The 22,075-nt window shown below is 58.7% G+C and overlaps 1 protein-coding gene across 5 annotated transcripts in view; it reads left to right on the forward strand.

The window, feature by feature from the left end:
• The window catches only part of siae (sialic acid acetylesterase), an 80,593-nt gene that overhangs the window by 5,915 nt on the left and 52,603 nt on the right, over window positions 1-22,075 (forward strand). For all 5 annotated transcript variants that reach the window (XM_070894221.1, XM_070894219.1, XM_070894218.1 and 2 more), the window contains exons 3-4: window positions 6,457-6,635; window positions 13,983-14,121. In XM_070894221.1, the coding sequence (XP_070750322.1) occupies window positions 6,457-6,635; window positions 13,983-14,121 (318 nt within the window). The remainder of the gene's footprint in view (window positions 1-6,456; window positions 6,636-13,982; window positions 14,122-22,075) is intronic.

Here is a 22,075-nt window from a genome sequence, read left to right on the forward strand (position 1 = left end):
ACTGCAAGCTGGGTTACCTGGGCCCACTGCCTGCCCTTCCCTGACACCCGACCCCTGCCCACTGCCTGACCCCTGCCCATTGCCCGACCCCTGCCCACTGCCCGACCCCTGCCTACTGCCCACTGACCGTTCCTGCCCACTGCCCGTCCCCCGCCTGCCACTGCCCGTCCCCTACCCACTGCCCGTCCCCCGCCCACTGCCCGCCCTCCGACCCCCGACCCTGCCCACTGCCCATCCTCCAACCCCCGACCCTGCCCGACCCCCTATTCCTGCTCTTTGTTTTCCTCAGTGAGTACGGGATCTTTGCTCAAATTTGACTTCCAAATTCCTGGACTTCTCTGCCGTCAAGACTGTGCTTCTCCACTGGACTCCACTGAAGACTCAGCTGCTGTGTCTCTGATCTGCTGTTCAGTTGCTGAAGTTCTCAAGTAACTTTGTCTAGCCTGTAGCTTCTCTCTCCTCCCCCTGTTACGTGCTGGCCTGTCACTGTCCTATTGGTTTTTCAACATCAGCTGCAGTGTGGTTGCTGGCCAGAAATTCATGCTCCTGGGCCGTTGCTTATTTCTCCGGCGTCTCCAGGTCTGATGGTGACGTCTAACTTTGCCACTGTCTTTCTGCCCACGATCAAATCTGCACTCGTCCTGGCTCTTCATTTCCACAGAAATACCTCCAGCAGTGCGTCCTCCGATACTGAACTCACTCGCCCTCCACACCTGCCTCCCAACCTCGACCTCAGACCGTTAATTTCACCCTACCTACATCCACTTTATCCCACCATGCGACCTCTACCTTTAACTCTGGGCTCCCTCCTGTTGCCTCCTCACTATTCCCCGTTTATTACCAGGACATATCGATCCTGATCCTGCTTTATAACCAGGCCTGAGTTTCCGTGTGTCCATTCGCGTGCTTCAGACGCAAGCCAGTCACTATATTTTCCCATGTTCCCGCTCTTTATTCTTCTTTTCTCTCTACCTCTCCTAGGACCCTCTCTCCTGTCATTATGCCTCCTTTCATCTCTCCTCTCTGATACTCTGCCCTCTCAAATTCCAACCTCAAACCTTCATAACTCTCTGATCTTCCTGCTCTCTTGCTACTGTCCCAGCCTTGACTCCCTCTTGGATAAGCCTGCAGCTTCCCTCTGTGCCTCTCTTGGCAGCCTCCGAATGGCCCATCGAGGCACTCGTCGTTGCCTCCTTACGAGCAGCAATGCCAACTACCCTATCCTATTCTCACCGACCTTCCCTACCCAGCGCACCCACTGGGAACTAATCTTGCCAATCTCCTCCCCGTCCAACTCACCCCTCCCAGCGCTGACCTTGTGGACTGCCAAAGTGAGCTATCACCACCTCACTCATGGACCATGTACAGCAGACACCTCAAGTCGCTGGAGAAATCACATGCCAGACACGAGACTCCCAAAGCAAGCGCTCTACTCAGAACTCCTTCACGGCAAACGAGCCAAAGGTGGGCAGAGGAAACTTTACAAGGACATCTTCAAAGCCTCCTTGATAAAGTGCAACATCCCCACCAACACCTGGGAATCCCTGGCCAAAGACTGCCCTAGGTGGAGGAAGTGCATCCGGGAGGGCGCTGAGCACCTCGAGTCCCAACACCGAGAGTGTGCAGAAATCAAGCGCAGGCAGCGGAAAGAACGTGCGGCAAACCAGTCCCACCCTCCCTTCCCTCAACGACTGTCTGTCCCACCTGTGACAGAGACTGTGGTTCTTGTATCAGACTGTTCAGCCACCTAAGGACTCATTTTATGAGTGAAAGCAAGTCTTCCTCGATTCTGATGGTGATGACTCTACATCTCTCTCCAGACAGTCCCTTCACTTGTGAAAAAGGCCCCTGCCATTCATGAGCTTATTTTGGATGATTGCATCAACATCGTGGCCTTGACGGAGCTCTAGCTGATGGGTGATGACACCTTCTCCCTTAATGAAGCTTCCCTGCCTGGCTAAACCTCCCACCACTTTCCCCGCCCAGACCATGGCAATGGCCGTGTGGCCCCTATCAGCAAATCACAGCTTGGTCTGACCCCTACTGCTCTGGCACTTTCTCCTCCTTTTGAGCATTTCAGCTTGTTCCGTCCCTCATATAAAATACTCTTTGTCTACCACCCACCCAAGTATCACACCAAATTTCTCACCGAGATATCTTCATTGCTTTGCTCCTTCAGCTTTAGCACCGAGTGACTTCTCATCCTTGGTAATTTCAACCTACATCTCAATTCATCGTGTTCTCTCTCAACTGAGTTCTCTGCCCTCCCATCCTCCCTTAATCTCTCCCTCCATATAAACTTGTCTACCCACATTTACGGTTATCTCCTTGATCTTTCCATCTCACATGTCCTCTCTACTCCTATTGTGTCAATCACAGATAGGGCCATCTCTGATCATTTGCTTGTATCGGCATCCACTCACATCCACTTTTCCGCTCTAACCCCACTTCCTTCTGTGTCCTCCCCCGGGAAAAACTCTCCCCAAATCATTTACAATGGTACTTTCAAATTCCCAACTATCTAGCCTTTAGCCATCCTTTGTGACTGTGACAAAGGTAAACTATCCCTCCTCGTCCTTCTGGACTTGTCTGCAGCCTTTGACACGGTTCACCACTCCATCCTCCTCCAACGCCTCTCCACCATCGTCCAGCTGGGTGGGACTGCACTCGCCTGCTTCCATTCTTATCTATCGAATCGTAGCCAGAAAATCACCTGCAATGGCTTCTCTTCCCACTCCCACATCGACCCCTGCTTGGTCTCTAAATTGTTAGACTACTTGTCCGATATCCAGTATTGGATGAGCAGAAATTTTCTCCAATTAACTATTGGGAAGACTGAAGCCATTGTCTTTGGCCCCGCCACAAACTGCATTCACTAACCACTGACTCTAGCCCTCTCCCTAGCATCAATCTGAGGCTGAACCAGACTGTTCACAACCTAGGTGCCATATTTGACCCTGAACTGAGTTCCCAGCCACACATCCGCGGTATATCTATAACCGCCTAGTTCCAGCTCTGTAGCATCGCTCGTCTCTGCCCCTGCCTCAGCTCATCCGCTGCTGAACCCCTCATCCGTGCCTTTGTTACCTCCAGACTTGACTTCTCCAATTCACTCCTGGCCGGCCTTCCACACTCCATGCTACATAAACTTGAAGTCATCCAAAACTCAGCAGCCTGTGTACTAACTCACACCAAGTCCCACTCACCCATCACCCCTGTGCTTTCTGATCTACATTGGCTCCCAGTTAAACAACGCCTCGATTTCAAAAATTCTCATCCTTGTTTACAAATCACTCCATGGCCTTGCCCCTCCCTAGCTCTGTAATCTTTTTCAGCCTCACAATCCCACAAGATTTCTGCACTCCTCAAATTCTGCCCTCTTGAACATCCCTCATTATAACTGATCAACCATCGGTGGCCATGCCTTCAGCTGCCTGGGCTCCAAGCTCTGGAACTCCCTTCCTAAACCTCTCCACCTCTTTACCTTTCTTTCTTCCTTTTAAGACGCTCCTTAAAACCCATCTCTTTGACCAAGCTTTTGATCATCTGTCTTAATTTCTTCTGTGGCTCGGTGTCAAATGTATCTGTTTGTCTGTAACACTGTTGTGAATGAAGCGCCTTGGAATGTTTTACTACGTTAAAGGGCACTTTATAAATAAACGGTTATTATTATTCACCATGACATTTCTGCAACTGTGATCTGCTTGATCTGCTCAATCACACCCTCATTTGCACCTTTGATGCCCTTGTTCCCATTAAAACTATTACTCTTTCTCACCCTGGCTGTTCTGCCTGGTACGGCCGTTATCCCCACTCCCTGAAGTCCAAGGGATGCAGACTTGAACATTTAAGGCAGACAACTGGTTCAGCCATTCATTGCCAGATCTGGCTGGACCACATCAACTACTTTCAAGTCCTGCTCTCCACAGCCAAAATTGCTGATTATTTCAGGATCATCCTGAAATGCAAACATAACCCTGGCCTGGACTGGTTGGGCCGAATGGCCAGTTTCTGTGCCGTATATCTGTTGTAAACCCCGGATTCTCTCCACTGCAAACTGTGTTCGTACTCCCATGCCCCGTCCACTTCACCTTGCCCGAGTGGGATTTTTTGTCACCAGATGCCTCTGCCGCTTCCCTCCCTCCCTCCCCTAGCCCACCTTTAGGGTCCCTCCCCGCCCTAGCCCCGAACTCACATCTTTAGTTTTTCTCCTATCTGCCCTCATGCCCTCTCCGAGCTCACCTTGTCCATGAGATCCATCTCCTGCTCCCTTGACCCTATTCCCATTAAACTGCTGATCTTCATCGCCTCATGTTAGCTAATATTGTTAACCGTTCCCTCTCCAGTGGTACTGTTCTCCTCCCCTTCAAATCTACTGTCATCACCCTCTCATTTTAAAAAAACGCCCTTGATCCCTCTGTCCTTGCAAACTACCGCCCCATCTCCAACCTCCCTTTCCTCCAATGTCCTTGAACGTGTTGTAGCCTCCCAAATCCATCTTTGCCGCAAATCCATGTTTGAATCCCTTCAATCAGGTTTCCGCCCCTACCACAGTACTGAAATGGCTCTTGTCAAACTCACAAATGATATAATATGTGACTGTATAAAACACTTGTTTGGCCTCAACTGGGGTATTGTATCCAATTCTGGGCACCGCACTTTAGGAAGGATGTGAAGGCCTTGGAGACGGTGCAGAAAAGATTCATGAGAATGATTCCAGGGGATGAGGGAGTTCAGTTACATGGATAGGTTGGAGAAGCTGGGGTTGTTCTCCTTAGAACAGAGAAGGTTGAGAGGAGATTTGATCGAGGTGTTCAAAATCATGAGGGACCTGGACAGAGTAGAGAGAGAGAGAAACTGTTCCCATTGGTGGAAGGGTCGAGAACCAGAGGACACAGATTTAAGGTGATTGGCAGAAGAACCAAAGCCAACATAAGAATTGTTTTTATTGCGCAGCGAGTGGTTAGGATCTGGAATGCGCTGCCTGAAAGGGTGTTGGGGGCAGACTCAATCACTGCTTTCAAAAGGGAGTTGGGTAATCACCTGAAAGAAAACATTTTGCAGGGCTACAGGGAAAGGGCGGGAGAGTGGGATTAGTTGAGAGGCTCTGGCAGAGAGCCGGCACGGGCTCGATGGGCCAAATGGCTTTCTTCCGTGCTGCAACCATTCCATGATTCTATAACGCCTCTCTTCCATCACCGAGCTGGATCGGACTGCACTTGCCTGGTTCCAATCTTATCTGTCCAGTCGTAACCAGAGAATCACCTGCAATGGCTTCTCTTCCTGCTCCCGCACTGTTACCTTTGGTGTCCCCCAAGGATCAATCTTTGGCCCCCTCCTATTTCTCATCTATCTGCTGCCCCTTGCTGACATCGTCCAAAAACACCACATCAGTTTCCACATGTACACTGACGACACCCAGCTCTACCTCACCGCCACTTCTCTCGATCCCTCCACGGTCTCTAAATTGACACACTACTTGACCGACATCCATGATGAGAAATTTCCTCCAATTATATATTAGAAAGACTGGAGCCATTGTATTCGGTCCCTGCCACAAACTCTGTTCCCTAGCAACCGACTCCAACCCTTTCCCTGGTCACTCTGATGCTGAACCAAGACCGTTTGCAACCTTAGTGTTTCATTTAACCCTTCCGATCACACACACGCTCCATCACCATGACCGCCTACTTCCACCTCTTTAACATTGCCCGACTCTGCCCCTGCCTCAGCTCATCCGCTGCTGAAACTCTCATCCAGGCCTTTGTTACCTCTAGACTTACTATTCCAACGCACTCCTGACCAGCCTCCCATCTTCCACCCTTCATACTCTTGAACTCATGACAAACTTTGCTGCCTGTGTCCTAACTCGAACCAAGTCCCGCTCACCCATCACCCCTGTGCTCATTGGTTCCCGGTCCAGCAACATCTTGATTTTAAATTTCTCATCCTTCTTTTCAAATCCCCCATGGCCTCGCCCCTCCTTTTCTCTGTAACCTCCTCCAGCCCTACAACCCTCTGAGATATCTGCGTTCCAACAATTCTAGCCTCTAGTACAGCCCTGATTTTAATTGCTCCAATATTGGTGGCCGTGCCTTCAGCTGCCGGGTCCCTAAGCTCTGGAATTACCTCTCCACCTCTCCTCCTTAAGACGCTCCTTAAAACCGACATTGACCAAGATTTCGGTCACCTGTCCTAATATCTCCTTATGGGACTTGGAGAATTTTGTTTGATAACGCTCCTGTGAAGCACCTTAGACGTTTTATTACATTAAAGCTGTTGTATAAATGCAAGTTATTATCCTCTGAAGGTCTTTACCTATGGGCTTTTCTCAGTGATTTGGTTTGGAGGGTATTACATATGGGGTGGGGGGGGGGTTCCTGCTGTATCATGTATGCACTGCTCCCAACCCCCAATTGTCACTGGCCCTTCAGTTGTGTATCTTCTATTTTTCAGCTGCATCTCTTGGTGTCTGGAAAGTTTCCCTTGATCCCATTGGTCCAGGTGGTCCATTTTTGGTCACTGCAGAGCAGAAGCATACCAGACACGAGGACAGAATTTTTTTAAAAGATGTGTATTTTGGAGACATTTGGCTGTGTGGTGGGCAAAGCAATATGGAGATGACGGTGTTACAGGTAATGTTTGTGTTGTGTTGGAGGAGTTGCATGGGGCACAGCTCTATGGCCTGAAACCTCTGTGTTGTTTTCTGAAAAAGACAGAAATGCACCATCAGGATGAGCATTTTGGGAGGAGTGACAGCCACAGTTAGGGAGCAGAGTGATTCCACTGTTCATAGAGGGAACACAGTGTAGCATGCAATATTGTGCAGGCCTGTTTCTTACACCCCTTGCTGCTGACTGAGGGCCCCATAGCCTTCCTTACTGTTGCACATGTATTACAGGGCTTTTCTGCTCTGGCCAGCTGACGGGCCACTGGCTGGTCGAAAGGGCCGTGTCTCTGCCAGTTGTGATTAGGAAGCTATTGTCCCTCTCCATAGAATCAGAGAAAGGTACAGGAGGCCATTCGGCCCATCGAGGATGCTCCACCTCTTTCGAAGAGCAACCCAGTCAGTCCCACTCCCCCGCTCTTTCCCCGTATCCCGGCAATTTTTTCTCCTTCAAGTATTTATCCAATTCCCTTTTGAAGGCTACTACTGACTCTGTATCCACCATCCTATCAGGCCGTGTTTTCCAAATCCTAAACATTTGTTATGTAATAAAGGTTTTTCCTCAGACTGCCTCTGGTTCTTTTGTCAATCTGTGCCCTCTGTTTATCGCTCATCCCTGGAACCATTCTAGTCAATCGCTTCTGCACCCACTCCAAAGCCTTCACATCCTTCCTAAAGTGCGGTGCCCAGAATTGGACACAATACTCCAGCTGGGGCTGAACCAGTGTTTTATACAGTTTTAGTGTAACTTCCTGGCTTTGTATTTTGTGCTTCTATTTATAAAGCCCAGGATACTGCTCTCTTCCCCCTCCCTCTCTTTCCCCTTCCCCTCTCTGAGTGGGTGCGAGTCCCACTCCAAAGATTTGAGGCAGACACTCTGGTGCAGTGCTGAGGGAGCGCTGCATTGTGGAAGATATACTGTCTTTCGGATGAGACGTTAAACCAAGCTTGTGCTCTCAAGTGAACGTAAAAGATCCCATGGCACTATATCGAAGATGAGCAGGAGAGTTAACAATGGTGTCCTGGCCAATGTTTATCCCTCAATCAACATAATAAAAACAGATTATCTGGTCATTATCACATTGCTATTTGTGGGAGTTTGCTGTGTGCAAATTGGCTGCCGCGTTTCCCACATTACAAAAGTGACTACACTCTAAGAGTACTTCATTGGCTGCAAAGCGCTTTGTGACATCCGGTGGTTGTGAAAGGCACTATATAAATGCAAATCTTTCTCGCTCCCCCGCGCGCCCCCCCCGCCTCGCTCCCCCTCTCCACAGGCCCGGATGAAATGTATCCCAGGCTGTTAAAATAACATAAGAACATAAGAATTAGGAACAGGAGTAGGCCATCTAGCCCCTCGAGCCTGCTCTGCCATTCAACAAGATCATGGCTGATCTGGCCGTGGACTCCGCTCCACTTACCCGCCCGCTCCCCATAACCCTTAATTCCCTGATTGGTTAAAAATCTATCAATCTGTGATTTGAATACATTCAATGAGCTAGCCTTAACTGCTTCCTTGGGCAGAGAATTCCACAGATTCACAACCCTCTGGGAGAAGAAATTCCTTCTCAACTCGGTTTTAAATTGGCTCCCCCGTATTTTGAGGCTGTGCTCCCTAGTTCTAGTCTCCTCGACCAGTGGAAACAACCTCTCTGCCTCTATTTTGTCTATCCCTTTCATTATTTTAAATGTTTCTATAAGATCATCCCTCATCCTTCTGAACTCCAACGAGTAAAGATCCAGTCTACTCAATCTATCATCATAAGGTAACCCTCTCATCTCCAGAATCAGCCTAGTGAATCGTCTCTGTACCCCCTCCAAGGCTAGTATATCCTTCCTTAAGTAAGGTGACCAAAACTGCATGCAATACTCCAGGTGCGGCCTCACCAATACCCTGTACAGTTGCAGCAGGACCTCCCTGCTTTTGTACTCCATCCCTCTCGCAATGAAGGCCAACATTCCATTCGCCTTCCTGATTACCTGCTGCACCTGAAAACTAACTTTTTGGGATTCATGCACAAGGACCCCCAGGTCCCTCTGCACTGCAGCATGTTGTAATTTCTCCCCATTCAAATAATATTCCCTTTTACTGTTTTTTTTTCCAAGGTGGATGACCTCACATTTTCAGACATTGTATTCCATCTGCCAAACCTTAGTCCATTCGCTTAACCTGTCTAAATCTCTTTGCAGCCTCTCTGTGTCCTCTACACAACCCGCTTTCCCACTAATCTTAGTGTTATCTGCAAATTTTGTTACACTACACTCTGTCCCCTCTTCCAGGTCATCTATGTATATTGTAAACAGTTGTAGTCCCAGCACCGATCCCTGTGGCATACCACAAACCACCGATTTCCAACCCGAAAAGGACCCATTTATCCCGACTCTCTGCTTTCTGTCAGCCAGCCAATTCTCGATCCATGCTAGTACATTTCCTCTGACTCCGCGTACCTTTATCTTCTGCAGTAACCTTTTGTGTGGCACCTTATCGAATGCCTTTTGGAAATCTAAATACACCACATCCATCGGTACACCTCTATCCACCAGGCTCGTTATATCCTCAAAGAATTCCAGTAAATTAGTTAAACATGATTTCCCCTTCATGAATCCATGTTGCGTCTGCTTGATTGGACTATTCCTATCTTGGTGTCCCGCTATTTCTTCCTTAATGATAGTTTCAAGCATTTTCCCCACTACAGATGTTAAACTAACCAGCCTATAGTTACCTGCCTTTTGTCTGCCCCCTTTTTTAAACAGAGGCGTTACATTAGCTGCTTTCCAATCCACTGGTATCGCCCCAGAGTCCAGAGAATTTTGGTAGATTATAACGAATGCATCTGTTATAACTTCCGCCATCTCTTTTAATACCCTGGGATGCATTTCATCAGGACCAGGGGACTTGTCTACCTTGAGTCCCATTAGCCTGTCCAGCACTACCTCCCTAATGATAATGATTGTCTCAAGGTCCTCCCTTCCCACATTCCTGTGACCAGCAATTTTGGCATGATTTTTGTGTCTTCCACTGAAGACCGATGCAAAATAATTGTTTACGGTCTCGGCCATTTCCACATTTCCCATTTTTCAATCCCCCTTCTCATCTTCTAAGGGACCAACATTTACTTTAGTCACTCTCTTCCATTTTATATATCGGTAAAAGCTTTTACTATCTGTTTTTATGTTTTGCGCAAGTTTACTTTCGTAATCTATCTTTCCTTTCTTTATTGCTTTCTTAGTCATTCTTTGCTGTCACAAACACTCCCCCTAGGACATTGGTTCCGGTCCTGCCCAGGTGCAGACCGTCCGGTTTGTACTGGTCCCACCTCCCCCAGAACCAGTTCCAATGCCCCAGGAATTTGAATCCCTCCCTGCTGCACCACTGCTCAAGCCACGTATTCATCTGCGCTATCCTGTGACTCCTACTTTGACTAGCACATGGCACTGGTAGCAATCCAGAGATTACTGCTTTTGAGGTCCTACTTTTTAATTTAGCTCCTAGCTCTTTAAATTCGTCTCACAGGACCTCATCCCTTTTTTTACCCATGTCGTTGGTACCAATGTGCACCACGACAACTGGCTGTTCTCCCTCCATTTTCAGAATGTCCTGCACCCGCTCCGAGACATCCTTGACCCTTGCACCAGGGAGGCAATATACCATCCTGGTGTCTCTGTTGTGGCCGCAGAAACGCCTATCTATTCCCCTTACAATTGAATCCCCTATCACTATCGCTCTCCCACTCTTTTTCCTGCCCTCCTGTGCAACAGAGCCAGCCATGGTGCCATGAACTTGGCTGCTGCTGCCCTCCTCTGATGCGTCATCCCCCTCAACAGTACTCAAAGCGGTGTAACTGTTTTGCAGGGGCATGACCACAGGGGACCCCTGCACTACCTTCCTTGTACTGCTCTTCCTGCTGGTCTTCCATTCACTATCTGGTTGTGGACCCTTCACCTGCGGGAAGACCAACTCGCTACACGTGCTACTCACGTCATTCTCAGCATCGTTAATGCTCCAGAGTGAATCCACCCTCAGCTCCAAATCCTCAACGTGATCCATCAGGAGCTGGAGACGGATACACTTCCCGCACACGTGGTTGTCAGGGACACCTGAAGTGTCCCTGAGTTCCCACATGGTACAGAAGGAGCATATCACGTGACCGAGCTCTCCTGCCATGACTTAACCCTTAGATACACTTAATTTGGTGACAACAATGTTAACAGGTTACTTACTGATATAAAAAAGAAAAAGAAAAGCTACTCACCAATCACTTACCCCTTTGGCTGTGACGTCACCTTTTGATTCCTTTCTACTTTTTTGCTTTTTCACCCAGCTGGAGCTGCACCAGCTTGCCTCTTATAGGCCTCTCCACGCACCCCGGACTCGCGCTGCTCGAACTGCCGCTCCTGCTCCGACGTTGGGCCTATTATAGGCCTCTCCGCGCACCCCGGACTCGCGCTGCTCGAACTGCTGTTCCTCCTCCGACGTTGGGCCTCTTTTAGGCCTCTCCACGCACCCCGGACTCACGCTGCTCGAACTGTCGCTCCTCCGATGTTGGGCCTCTTCTAGGACTCTCCACGCACCCCGGACTCGCGCTGCTCGAACTGCCGCTCCTCCTCCGATGTTGGGCCTCTTATGGGCCTCTCCACGCACCCCGGACTCGCGCTGCTCGAACTGCCGCTCCTCCTTCGACGTTGGGCCTCTTATAGGCCTCTCCACACATCCCGGACTCGCGCTGCTCGAACTGGTTTATACCCGGTTTATACCAGCGCAAAAGTCAAAATCTACTCCAGTTTCTGCAGAAACTGCTGAAACCAGCAATATCCAGAACATGTCCTGAATCAGCTCCGAGCTTCAAGGTTCCTTCTTGGCTGATACAAGCTGGGGTCATAAAGATAGTTTCTTTTTTGCAAAGTTCTGACCTGATGGATAAATCTATCTGTCTTAGTTGGTTTTACCCTTTCCCCTAGATGGAAGGTGATGGGCATTTTATACTGCGTCGGATGGAGATGATTGATATCGTGGACTTTCATCCACTGATACCAGACAGCTAAAATGCTGAGCTAAAGATAGTTAAGGTCATCGGTCATTTAATGTTGTGGCCTGTAGCTGAGGGTGTAATCACGGGACTGTTGCAACACAAAGTTAAGGAGTATGAAGGTTGGCCACAACTGCTGACCTCAAAGTGTACGGCGAGGTTTCTGCAGTCTTTGTATCGTCACGTGTGTTGTCTGAGAGTTTCATTACCTCTAATAAATCTATAAACAAAAGACTCTGTCTTGAACACTCATTCCTGGCACAGAGATATTAGTTCCAAGGTTGTCTTTCGAGCAGTATCTATCACTTTTAGTTATTTGTGTACCTGCGCACCCAAATCCCTTTGCTTCTCCATAGTTCCTAGTTTCCTGCCACTTGGAAATATTCTAAATTGTCTTTCTTGGATCCAAAGTGATTGACCTCACACTTCCTCACATTGAACTCCATCTGCCATAGATTTGTCCACGCAATGAATCTGTCCCTGTCCCTTTGTAATGTGCTGCTCCCATCTACACTACACACTGTGCCTCCGAGCTTGGTGCCATCAGCGAACTTGGATATACGGCTCTCTCTTCCTTCATTCAAGTCAGTGCTAAACATGTTGAAAAGCTGAGGCCCTAGTGCAGATCCCTGACGAACACCACGTGTCACAGCCCACCAATGAGAACATTCCCCATTATCACTGCTCTGTCTCCTATCTCCCAACAAATTACCAACCCACGTCACATGGCTAGCTCCAATTCCATGTACTCTCATTTTTGCCAATAATCTCCTGTGTGGAATATTCTCAACTGGCTTCTGGGAGTCCATATCGACAAACTATATAGACCTTGCCCAGCATATTAGTGAGCCCCCCCCCCCGCCTTTCCCCTCCCCCACCCGCCTTCTCCCCCGCCCCCCCGGCCTTTCGCACCATCCTCTCCAGGTTCCCCTCCACGTTACACACTATCCTGATGTCACTGGGTCAAAATCCTGGAACTCCATCCCTAACAGCACTGTGGGAGCACCTTCACCACACGGACTGCAGCGGTTCAAGAAGGCGGCTCACCACCACTTTCTCGAGGGCTATTAGGGACGGGCAATAAATGTCGGTCTTGTCAGCGACACCCACATCACAGGAGCTAATTTTTTGAATAGATTTATAAGAACATAAGAAATAGGAGCAGGAGTAGGCCATACAGCCCCTCGAGCCTGCTCCACCATTCAATACGATCATGGCTGATCTGATCATGGACTCAGCTCCACTTCCCGGCCCGCTCCCCATAACCCCTTATCCCCCTATCGTTTAAGCAACTGTCTATATCTATCTTAAAGTTATTCAATGTCCCAGCTTCCACAGCTCTCGGAGGCAGCAAATTCCACAGATTTACAACCCTCAGAGAGAAGACATTTTTCCTTATCTCTTTTTAAATGGGCGGCCCCTCATTGTAAGATTATGCCCTCTAGTTCTAGTCTCCCCATCAGTGGAAACATCCTCTCTGCATCCACCTTGTCAAGCCCCCTCATAATCTTATACGTTTCGATAAGATCACCCCTCATTCTTCTGAATTCCAATGAGTAGAGGCCCAATCTACTCAATCTTTCCTCATAAGTCAACCCCCTCATCTCCAGAATCAACCTAGTGAACCTTCTCTGAACTGCCTCCAAAGCAAGTATATCCTTTCATAAATATGGAAACCAAAACTGCACGCAGTATTCCAGGTGTGGCCTCACCAATACCCTGTATAACTGTAGCAAGACTTCCCTGCTTTTATACTTCATCCCCTTTGCAATAAAGGCCATCCTGATCACTTGCTGTACCTGCATACTAACCTTTTGTGTTTCAAGCACAAGTACCCCCAGGTCCTGCTGTACTGCAGCACTTTGCAATCTTTCTCCATTTAAATAATAACTTTCTCTTTGATTTTTTTCTGCCAAAGTGCATGACCTCACACTTTCCAACATTATACTCCATGTGCCAAATTTTTGCCCACTCACTTAGCCTGTCTATGTCCTTTTGCAGATTTTTTGTGTCCTCCTCACATATTGCTCTTCCTCCCATCTTTGTATCATCAGCAAACTTGGCTACGTTACACTATGTCCCTTCTTCCAAGTCGTTAATATAGATTGTAAATAGTTGGGGTCCCAGCACTGATCCCTGCAGCACACCACTAGTTACTGGTTGCCAACCAGAGACCATTCATCAGATTCTGAAGCATCAGTGTAACTTTTCTCTCTCAGATGTTGTGTTTTTGAATCTGTTCTCAGTAATGTTAATGTGCAGTTGGTCATTGAAACTTTCTCTCTCAGGTTATGAATGCAAGTGAAGAGCTGTCTGCTGCTTCCCATTATCCATATATCCGTCTCTTCCAAGCAGCACTGAAGCAATCAGACCAAGAGCTGGATGATCTTGCCAGCATTGCGGTCCAATGGTCGCCTCCCACAGCGGGTAAGGGTGCCTCCCACAGCGGGTATTTTAATGGTTCTCACTCCGCAAATAAGGTCATCCTCTCCTTCAAATATGCTGTTATCACTCGCTAATCGAAACATGCACCCTTGCACCATCTATTATTGCCCCGTCTCCAACCTCCCTTGCTTCTCCTCCTGCCCCTTCCCCCCACCACACCCCATCAAGCTCCGCCCCTCTCCCCATCAGATCTCCCCCCCCCACCCCCAGACTCCTTTGCTTCAGTTAGCAAATTGCAGCAGTTACTCTATTATTTGAGAATGGAGGCAGAGAGAAACCTAGAAACTACAGACCGGTCAATTGTGGGAAAGTTGCTCGGGTCTATCATCAGAGACTGAATAGGAGAGGAGTTAGCACAGTTTGTGAAAGGTAGATCATGTCTGACAAATCTAATTGAATATTTTTCAAGAGCTCACTAATGTGGTGGGCAGGATCTATATAATTTTATCGATATGGACTCCCAGAAGCCGTTGAGAATGTTCCACACAGGAGATTATTGGTAAAAATGAGAGTACATGGAATTGGAGGTAACCATGTGACGTAGGTTGGTAATTTGTTGGGAGATAGGAGACAGAGCAGGGATAATGGGGAATGTTCTCATTGGTGGGCTGTGACAAGTGGTGGTCACCAGGGATCTGCACTGGGGCCTCAGCTTTTCAACATGTTTAGCACTGACTTGGATGAAGGAGGAGAGAGCCATATATCCAAGTTCGCTGATGGCACCAAGCTCGGAGGCACAGTGTGTGGTGTAGATGGGAGCAGCACATTACAAAGGGGCAGGGACAGATTCATTGCGTGGACAAATCTATGGCAGATGGAGTTCAATGTGACGAAGTGGAGAGGAACCTGGAGAGGGTAGTGTGTGGAGGGGGGATGCACCCGTGCGCCTGCTGTCCATGTCCTGCCCGATGGCAGAGGTCGCGGGTTTGGGAATCTGGCGTCCCTCAGTTGCAGACAGCGCATCATCTGCCGTTGTGTTTCCACCCCTCTTCCCCCCCCCCCCCCGACTTGCGGCCCCTTCCACCTCCCCCCCCCCGACTCGCGGTCCCTTCAGCCCACTCCCCCGACTCCCTTCCACACACCCCCCCCCCCCGACTCGCGGCCCCTTCCCCCCCACCTGACTTGCGGCCCCTTTCCCTCCCCCCGACTCGCGGCCCCTTTCCCCCCCCCGACTCGCGGCCCCTTTCCCCCACCCCGACTCGCGGCCCCTTCTCCCCCCCCCCCAAATCGCGGCCCCTTCCCCCCCCCCCGACTCGCGGCCCCTTCCCCCCCCCCGACTCGCGGCCCCTTCCCCCCCCCCGACTCGCGGCCCCTCCCCCCCCACCGACTCGCGGCCCCTCCCCCCCCCACGACTCGCGGCCCCTTCCCCCCCCCCCCGACTCGCGGCCCCTTCCCCCCCCCGACTTGCGGCCCCTTCCCCCCCCCGACTTGCGGCCCCTTCCCCCCCCCGACTCGCGGCCCCTTCCCCCCCCCGACTCGCGGCCCCTTCCCCCCCCACCGACTCGCGGCCCCTCCCCCCCCCCACCGACTCGCGGCCCCTCCCCCCCCCCGACTCGCGGCCCCTTCCCCCCCCGACTCGCGGCCCCTTCACCCTCCGACTCGCGGCCCCTTCCCCCCCCCCCGACTCGCAGCCACTTCTCCCCCCCCCCCCCCCGACTCGCGGCCCCTTCCCCCCCCCCTCGACTCGCAGCCCCTCCCCCCCCGACTCGCCCCTCCCTCCCCGCGACTCGCGGCCCCTCCCCCCCCGACTCGCGGCCCCTTCCCCTCCCCACCGACTCGCGGCCCCTCCCCCCCCGACTCGCGGCCCCTTCCCCCCCCGATTCGCGGCCCCTTCACCCCCCGACTCGCGACCCCTTCCCCCCCCCGACTCGCAGCCCCTTCTCCCCCCCTTCCCCCCCCCCGACTCGCGGCCCCTTCCCCCCCCCCGACTCGCGGCACCTCCACCCCCCCTCCGACTCGCAGCCCCTCCCCCCCCCGACTCGCGGCCCCTTCCCCCGCCCCTCCTCACGACTCGCGGCCCCTTCCCCCCCCCTCCCCCCGACTCGCGGCCCCTTCCCCCCCCTCCCCCCGACTCGCGGCCCCTTCCCCCCCCCGACTCGCAGCCCCTTCCCGCCCCCGACTCGCGGCCCCTTCTCCCCCCCCGACTCGCGGCCCCTTCTCCCCCCTCCCCCCGACTCGCGGCCCCTTCCCCCCCCCGACTCGCGGCCCCTTCCCCCCCCCGACTCGCGGCCACTTCCCCCCCCCCTCCCCCGACTCGCGGCCCCTTCCCTCCCCCCCGACTCGCGGCCCCTTCCCCCCCCCCTCGACTCGCGGCCCCTTCCACCCCCCCCCCCCGACTCGAGGCCCCGTCCCCCGACTCGCAGCCCCTTCCCCCCCGACTCGCGGCCCCTTCCCCCCCCCCACCGACTCGCGGCCCCTTCCCCCCCCCCACCGACTCGCGGCCCCTTCTCCCCCCCCCCCGACTCGCGGCCCCTTCCCCCCACCCCCGACTCGCGGCCCCTTCCCCCCACCCCCGACTCGCGGCCCCTTCCCGCCCCCGACTCGCAGCCCCTTCTCGCCCCCGACTCGCGGCCCCTTCCCGCCCCCGACTCACGGCCCCCCCCCCGACTCGCGGCCCCTTCCCCCCACCCCCGACTCGCGGCCCCTTCCCGCCCCCGACTCGCAGCCCCTTCTCGCCCCCGACTCGCGGCCCCTCCCCCCCACCGACTCGCGGCCCCTTCCCCCCACCACCGACTCGCGGCCCCTTCCCCCCCCGACTCGCGGCCCCTTCACCCCCCGACTCGCGGCCCCTTCCCCCCCCCGACTCGTAGCCCCTTCTCCCCCTCCCCCCCCCCGACTCGCGGCCCCTCCCCCCCCCGACTCGCGGCCCCTTCTCCCCCCCCTCGACTCGCGGCCCCTCCCCCCCTCGACTCGCGGCCACTCCCCCTCTCGACTCACGGCCCCTTCCCCCCCCCCCCCGACTCGCGGCCCCTTCCCACCCCGATTCGCGGCCCCTTCCCCCCCTCCCCCCGACTCGCGGCCCCTTCCCCCCCTCCCCCCGACTCGCGGCCCCCTCCCCCCGACTCGCGGCCCCTTCCCCCTCCCCCCGACTCGCGGCCCCTTCCCCCCATCCTCCCCTCGACTCGCGGCCCCTTCCCCCCCCTCCCCCCGACTCGCGGCCCCTTCCCCCCCCCCACCGACTCGCGGCCCCTCCCCCCCCCCCCACCGACTCGCGGCCCCTTCTCCCCCCTCCCCGACTCGCGGCCCCTTCCCGATCCCGACTCGCGGCCCCTTCTCGCCCCCGACTCGCAGCTCCTTCCCGCCCCCGACTCGCGGCCCCTTCCCCCCCCCCCGACTCGCGGCCCCTTCCCCCCCCCCCCGACTCGCGGCCCCTTCCCGCCCCCGACTCGCGGCCCCTTCTCCCCCCCCCCGACTCGCGGCCCCTTCCTCCCCCGACTCGCGGCCCCTTCCCCCCACCGACTCGTGGCCCCTTCCCCCCCCCCGACTCGCGGCCCCTTCCCCCCCCTCCCCCCGACTCGCGGCCCCTTCCCCTCCCCCCTCGACTCGCGGCCTCTTCCCCCCCCTCCCCCCGACTCGAGGCCCCTTCCCCCCCCCCTCCCCCCGACTCGCAGCCCCTTCCCCCCCGACTCGCGGCCCCTTCCCCACCCCCCACCGACTCGCGGCCCCTTCCCGCCCCCGACTCGCAGCCCCTTCTCGCCCCCGACTCGCGGCCCCTTCCCGCCCCCGACTCGCGGCCCCTCCCCCCCCCCGACTCGCGGCCCCTCCCCCCCCGACTCGCGGCCCCTTCCCCCCCCACCGACTCGCGGCCCCTTCCGCCCCCACCGACTCGCGGCCCCTCCCCCCCCGACTCGCGGCCCCTTCCCCCCCCCGACTCGCGGCCCCTTCACCCCCCGACTCGCGGCCCCTTCCCCCCCCCGACTCGCAGCCCCTTCTCCCCCCCCATTCCCCCCCCGACTCGCGGCCCCTTCCCCCCCGACTCGCGGCCCCTTCTCCCCCCCCCGACTCGCGGCCCCTCCCCCCTCGACTCGCAGCCTCTCCCCCCCTCGACTCGCGGCCCCTCCCCCCCCCGACTCGCGGCCCCTCCCCCCCCCGACTCGCGGCCCCTTCCCACCCCGACTCGCAGCCCCTTCTCCCCCCCCATTCCCCCCCTCGACTCGCGGCCTCTCCCCCCCTCGACTCGCGGCCCCTTCCCACCCCGACTCGCGGCCCCTTCACCCCCCCACCGACTCGCGGCCCCTTCTCCCCCCCCCCCACCGACTCGCGGCCCCTTCTCCCCCCTCCCCGACTCGCGGCCCCTTCCCCCCCCTCGACTCGCGGCCCCCCCCCCGACTCGCGGCCCCTTCCCCCCCGACTCGCGGCCCCTTCCCACCCCGACTCGCGGCCCCTTCCCCCCCCGACTCGCGGCCCCTTCCCCCCCCGACTCGCGGCCCCTTCCCCCCCTCCCCACGACTCGCGGCCCCTCCCCCCTCCCCGACTCCCCCCGACTCGCGGCCCCTTCCCCCCCCTCCCCCGACTCGCGGCCCCTTCCCCCCCCTCCCCCGACTCGCGGCCCCTTCCCCCCCCCGCGACTCGCGGCACCTCCACCCCCCTCCGACTCGCAGCCCCTCCCCCCCCCCGACTCCCGGCCCCTTCCCCCCCCCCTCCTCACGACTCGCGGCCCCTTCCCACCCCCTCCCCCCGACTCGCGGCCCCTTCCCCCCCGACTCGCGGCCCCTTCCCACCCCGACTCGCGGCCCCTTCCCCCCCGACTCGCGGCCCCTTCCCCCCCCTCCCCACGACTCGCGGCCCCTTCCCCCCTCCCCCGACTCGCGGCCCCTTCCCCCCCCCTCCCCCCGACTCGCGGCCCCTTCACCCCCCCACCGACTCGCGGCCCCTTCTCCCCCCCCCCCACCGACTCGCGGCCCCTTCTCCCCCCTCCCCGACCCGCGGCCCCTTCCCCCCCCCTCGACCCGCGGCCTCTCCCCCACACGACTCGCGGCCCCCTCCCCCCGACTCGCGGCCCCTTCCCCCCCCCCTCCTCACGACTCGCGGCCCCTTCCCCCCCCCTCCCCCCGACTCGCGGCCCCTTCCCCCCCCCCTCCCCCCGACTCGCAGCCCCTTCCCCCCCGACTCGCGGCCCCTTCCCCCCCCCCACCGACTCGCGGCCCCTTCCCGCCCCCGACTCGCAGCCCCTTCTCGCCCCCGACTCGCGGCCCCTTCCCGCCCCCGACTCGCGGCCCCTCCCCCCCCCCGACTCGCCGCCCCTCCCCCCCGACTCGCGGCCCCTTCCCCCCCCACCGACTCGCGGCCCCTTCCCCCCCCACCGACTCGCGGCCCCTCCCCCCCCGACTCGCGGCCCCTTCCCCCCCCCGACTCGCGGCCCCTTCACCCCCCGACTCGCGGCCCCTTCCCCCCCCCCGACTCGCAGCCCCTTCTCCCCCCCATCTCGCGGCCCCTTCCCCCCCCGACTCGCGGCCCCTTCTCCCCCCCCCCGACTCGCGGCCCCTCCCCCCCTCGACTCGCAGCCTCTCCCCCCCTCGACTCGCGGCCCCTCCCCCCCCCCGACTCGCGGCCCCTTCCCACCCCGACTCGCGGCCCCTTCCCCCCCGACTCGCAGCCCCTTCTCCCCCCCCATTCCCCCCCTCGACTCGCGGCCTCTCCCCCCCTCGACTCGCGGCCCCTCCCCCCCCCCGACTCGCGGCCCCTTCCCACCCCGACTCGCGGCCCCTTCATCCCCCCACCGACTCGCGGCCCCTTCTCCCCCCCCCCCCACCGACTCGCGGCCACATCTCCCCCCTCCCCGACTCGCGGCCCCTTCCCCCCCCCTCGACTCGCGGCCCCTCCCCCCCTCGACTCGCGGCCCCCCCCCTCGACTCGCGGCCCCTCCCCCCCCCCCGACTCGCGGCCCTTCCCCCCCGACTCGCGGCCCCTTCCCACCCCGACTCGCGGCCCCTTCCCCCCCGGACTCGTGGCCCCTTCCCCCCCCGACTCGCGGCCCCTTCCCCCCTCCCCCCGACTCGCGGCCCCTTCCCCCCCTCCCCCCGACTCGCGGTCCCTTCCCCCCCTCCCCCCGACTCGCGGCCCCTTCCCCCCCCCGCGACTCGCGGCACCTCCACCCCCCTCCGACTCGCAGCCCCTCCCCCCCCCCCGACTCGCGGCCCCTTCCCCCCCCTCCTCACGACTCGCGGCCCCTTCCCCCCCCCTCCCCCCGACTCGCGGCCCCTCCCCCCCCCCCCCGACTCGCGGCCCCTTCCCCCCCCCCGACTCGCGGCACCTCCACCCCCCCTCCGACTCGCAGCCCCTCCCCCCCCCCCGACTCGCGGCCCATTCCCCCCCCCCGACTCGCGGCCCCTTCCCCCCCCTCCCCCCGACTCGCGGCCCCTTCCCCCCCCTCCCCCCGACTCGCGGCCCCTTCCCCCCCCCGACTCGCAGCCCCTTCCCGCCCCCGACTCGCGGCCCCTTCTCCCCCCCCGACTCGCGGCCCCTTCTCCCCCCTCCCCCCGACTCGCGGCCCCTTCCCCGCCCCGACTCGCGGCCCCTTCCCCCCCCCGACTCGCGGCCACTTCCCCCCCCTCCCCCCGACTGGCGGCCCCTTCCCTCCCCCCCGACTCGCGGCCCCTTCCCCACCCCCTCGACTCGCGGCCCCTTCCACCCCCTCCCCCCGACTCGAGGCCCCGTCCCCCGACACGCAGCCCCTTCCCCCCCGACTCGCGGCCCCTTCCCCCCCCCCACCGACTCGCGGCCCCTTCTCCCCCCCCCCCCGACTCGCGGCCCCTTCCCCCCACCCCCGACTCGCGGCCCCTTCCCGCCCCCGACTCGCAGCCCCTTCTCGCCCCCGACTCGCGGCCCCTTCCCGCCCCCGACTCACGGCCCCCCCCCCCCGACTCGCGGCCCCTTCCCCCCACCCCCGACTCGCGGCCCCTTCCCGCCCCCGACTCGCAGCCCCTTCTCGCCCCCGACTCGCGGCCCCTCCCCCCCACCGACTCGCGGCCCCTTCCCCCCACCACCGACTCGCGGCCTCTCCCCCCCCGACTCGCGGCCCCTTCCCCCCCTGACTCGCGGCCCCTTCACCCCCCGACTCGCGGCCCCTTCCCCCCCCCCCGACTCGCGGCCCCTTCTCCCCCCCCCCTCGACTCGCGGCCCCTCCCCCCCTCGACTCGCGGCCACTCCCACTCTCGACTCACGGCCCCTTCCCCCCCCCCGACTCGCGGCCCCTTCCCACCCCGATTCGCGGCCCCTTCCCCCCCTCCCCCCGACTCGCGGCCCCTTCCCCCCCTCCCCCCGACTCGCGGCCCCCTCCCCCCGACTCGCGGCCCCTTCCCCCTCCCCCCGACTCGCGGCCCCTTACCCCCCCTCCCCTCGACTCGCGGCCCCTTCTCCCCCCGACTCGCGGCCCCTTCCCCCCCCCCCACCGACTCGCGGCCCCTTCTCCCCCCTCCCCGACTCGCGGCCCCTTCCCGATCGCGACTCGCGGCCCCTTCTCGCCCCCGACTCGCAGCTCCTTCCCGCCCCCGACTCGCGGCCCCTTCCCCCCCCCCCGACTCGCGGTCCCTTCCCCCCCCCCCCCGACTCGCGGCCCCTTCCCGCCCCCGACTCGCGGCCCCTTCTCCCCCCCCCCGACTCGCGGCCCCTTCCTCCCCCGACTCGCGGCCCCTTCCCCCCACCGACTCGTGGCCCCTTCCCCCCCCCCGACTCGCGGCCCCTTCCCCCCCCTCCCCCCGACTCGCGGCCCCTTCCCTCCCCCCGACTCGCGGCCCCTTCCCCTCCCCCCTCGACTCGCGGCCCCTTCCCCCCCTCCCCCCGACTCGAGGCCCCTTCCCCCCCCCCTCCCCCCGACTCGCAGCCCCTTCCCCCCCGACTCGCGGCCCCTTCCCCACCCCCCACCGACTCGCGGCCCCTTCCCGCCCCCGACTCGCAGCCCCTTCCCGCCCCCGACTCGCGGGCCCTTCCCGCCCCC

Source organism: Pristiophorus japonicus, chromosome 11, assembly GCF_044704955.1.
Source record: "Pristiophorus japonicus isolate sPriJap1 chromosome 11, sPriJap1.hap1, whole genome shotgun sequence".
In the NCBI taxonomy this organism is placed as follows: domain Eukaryota; kingdom Metazoa; phylum Chordata; class Chondrichthyes; family Pristiophoridae; genus Pristiophorus; species Pristiophorus japonicus.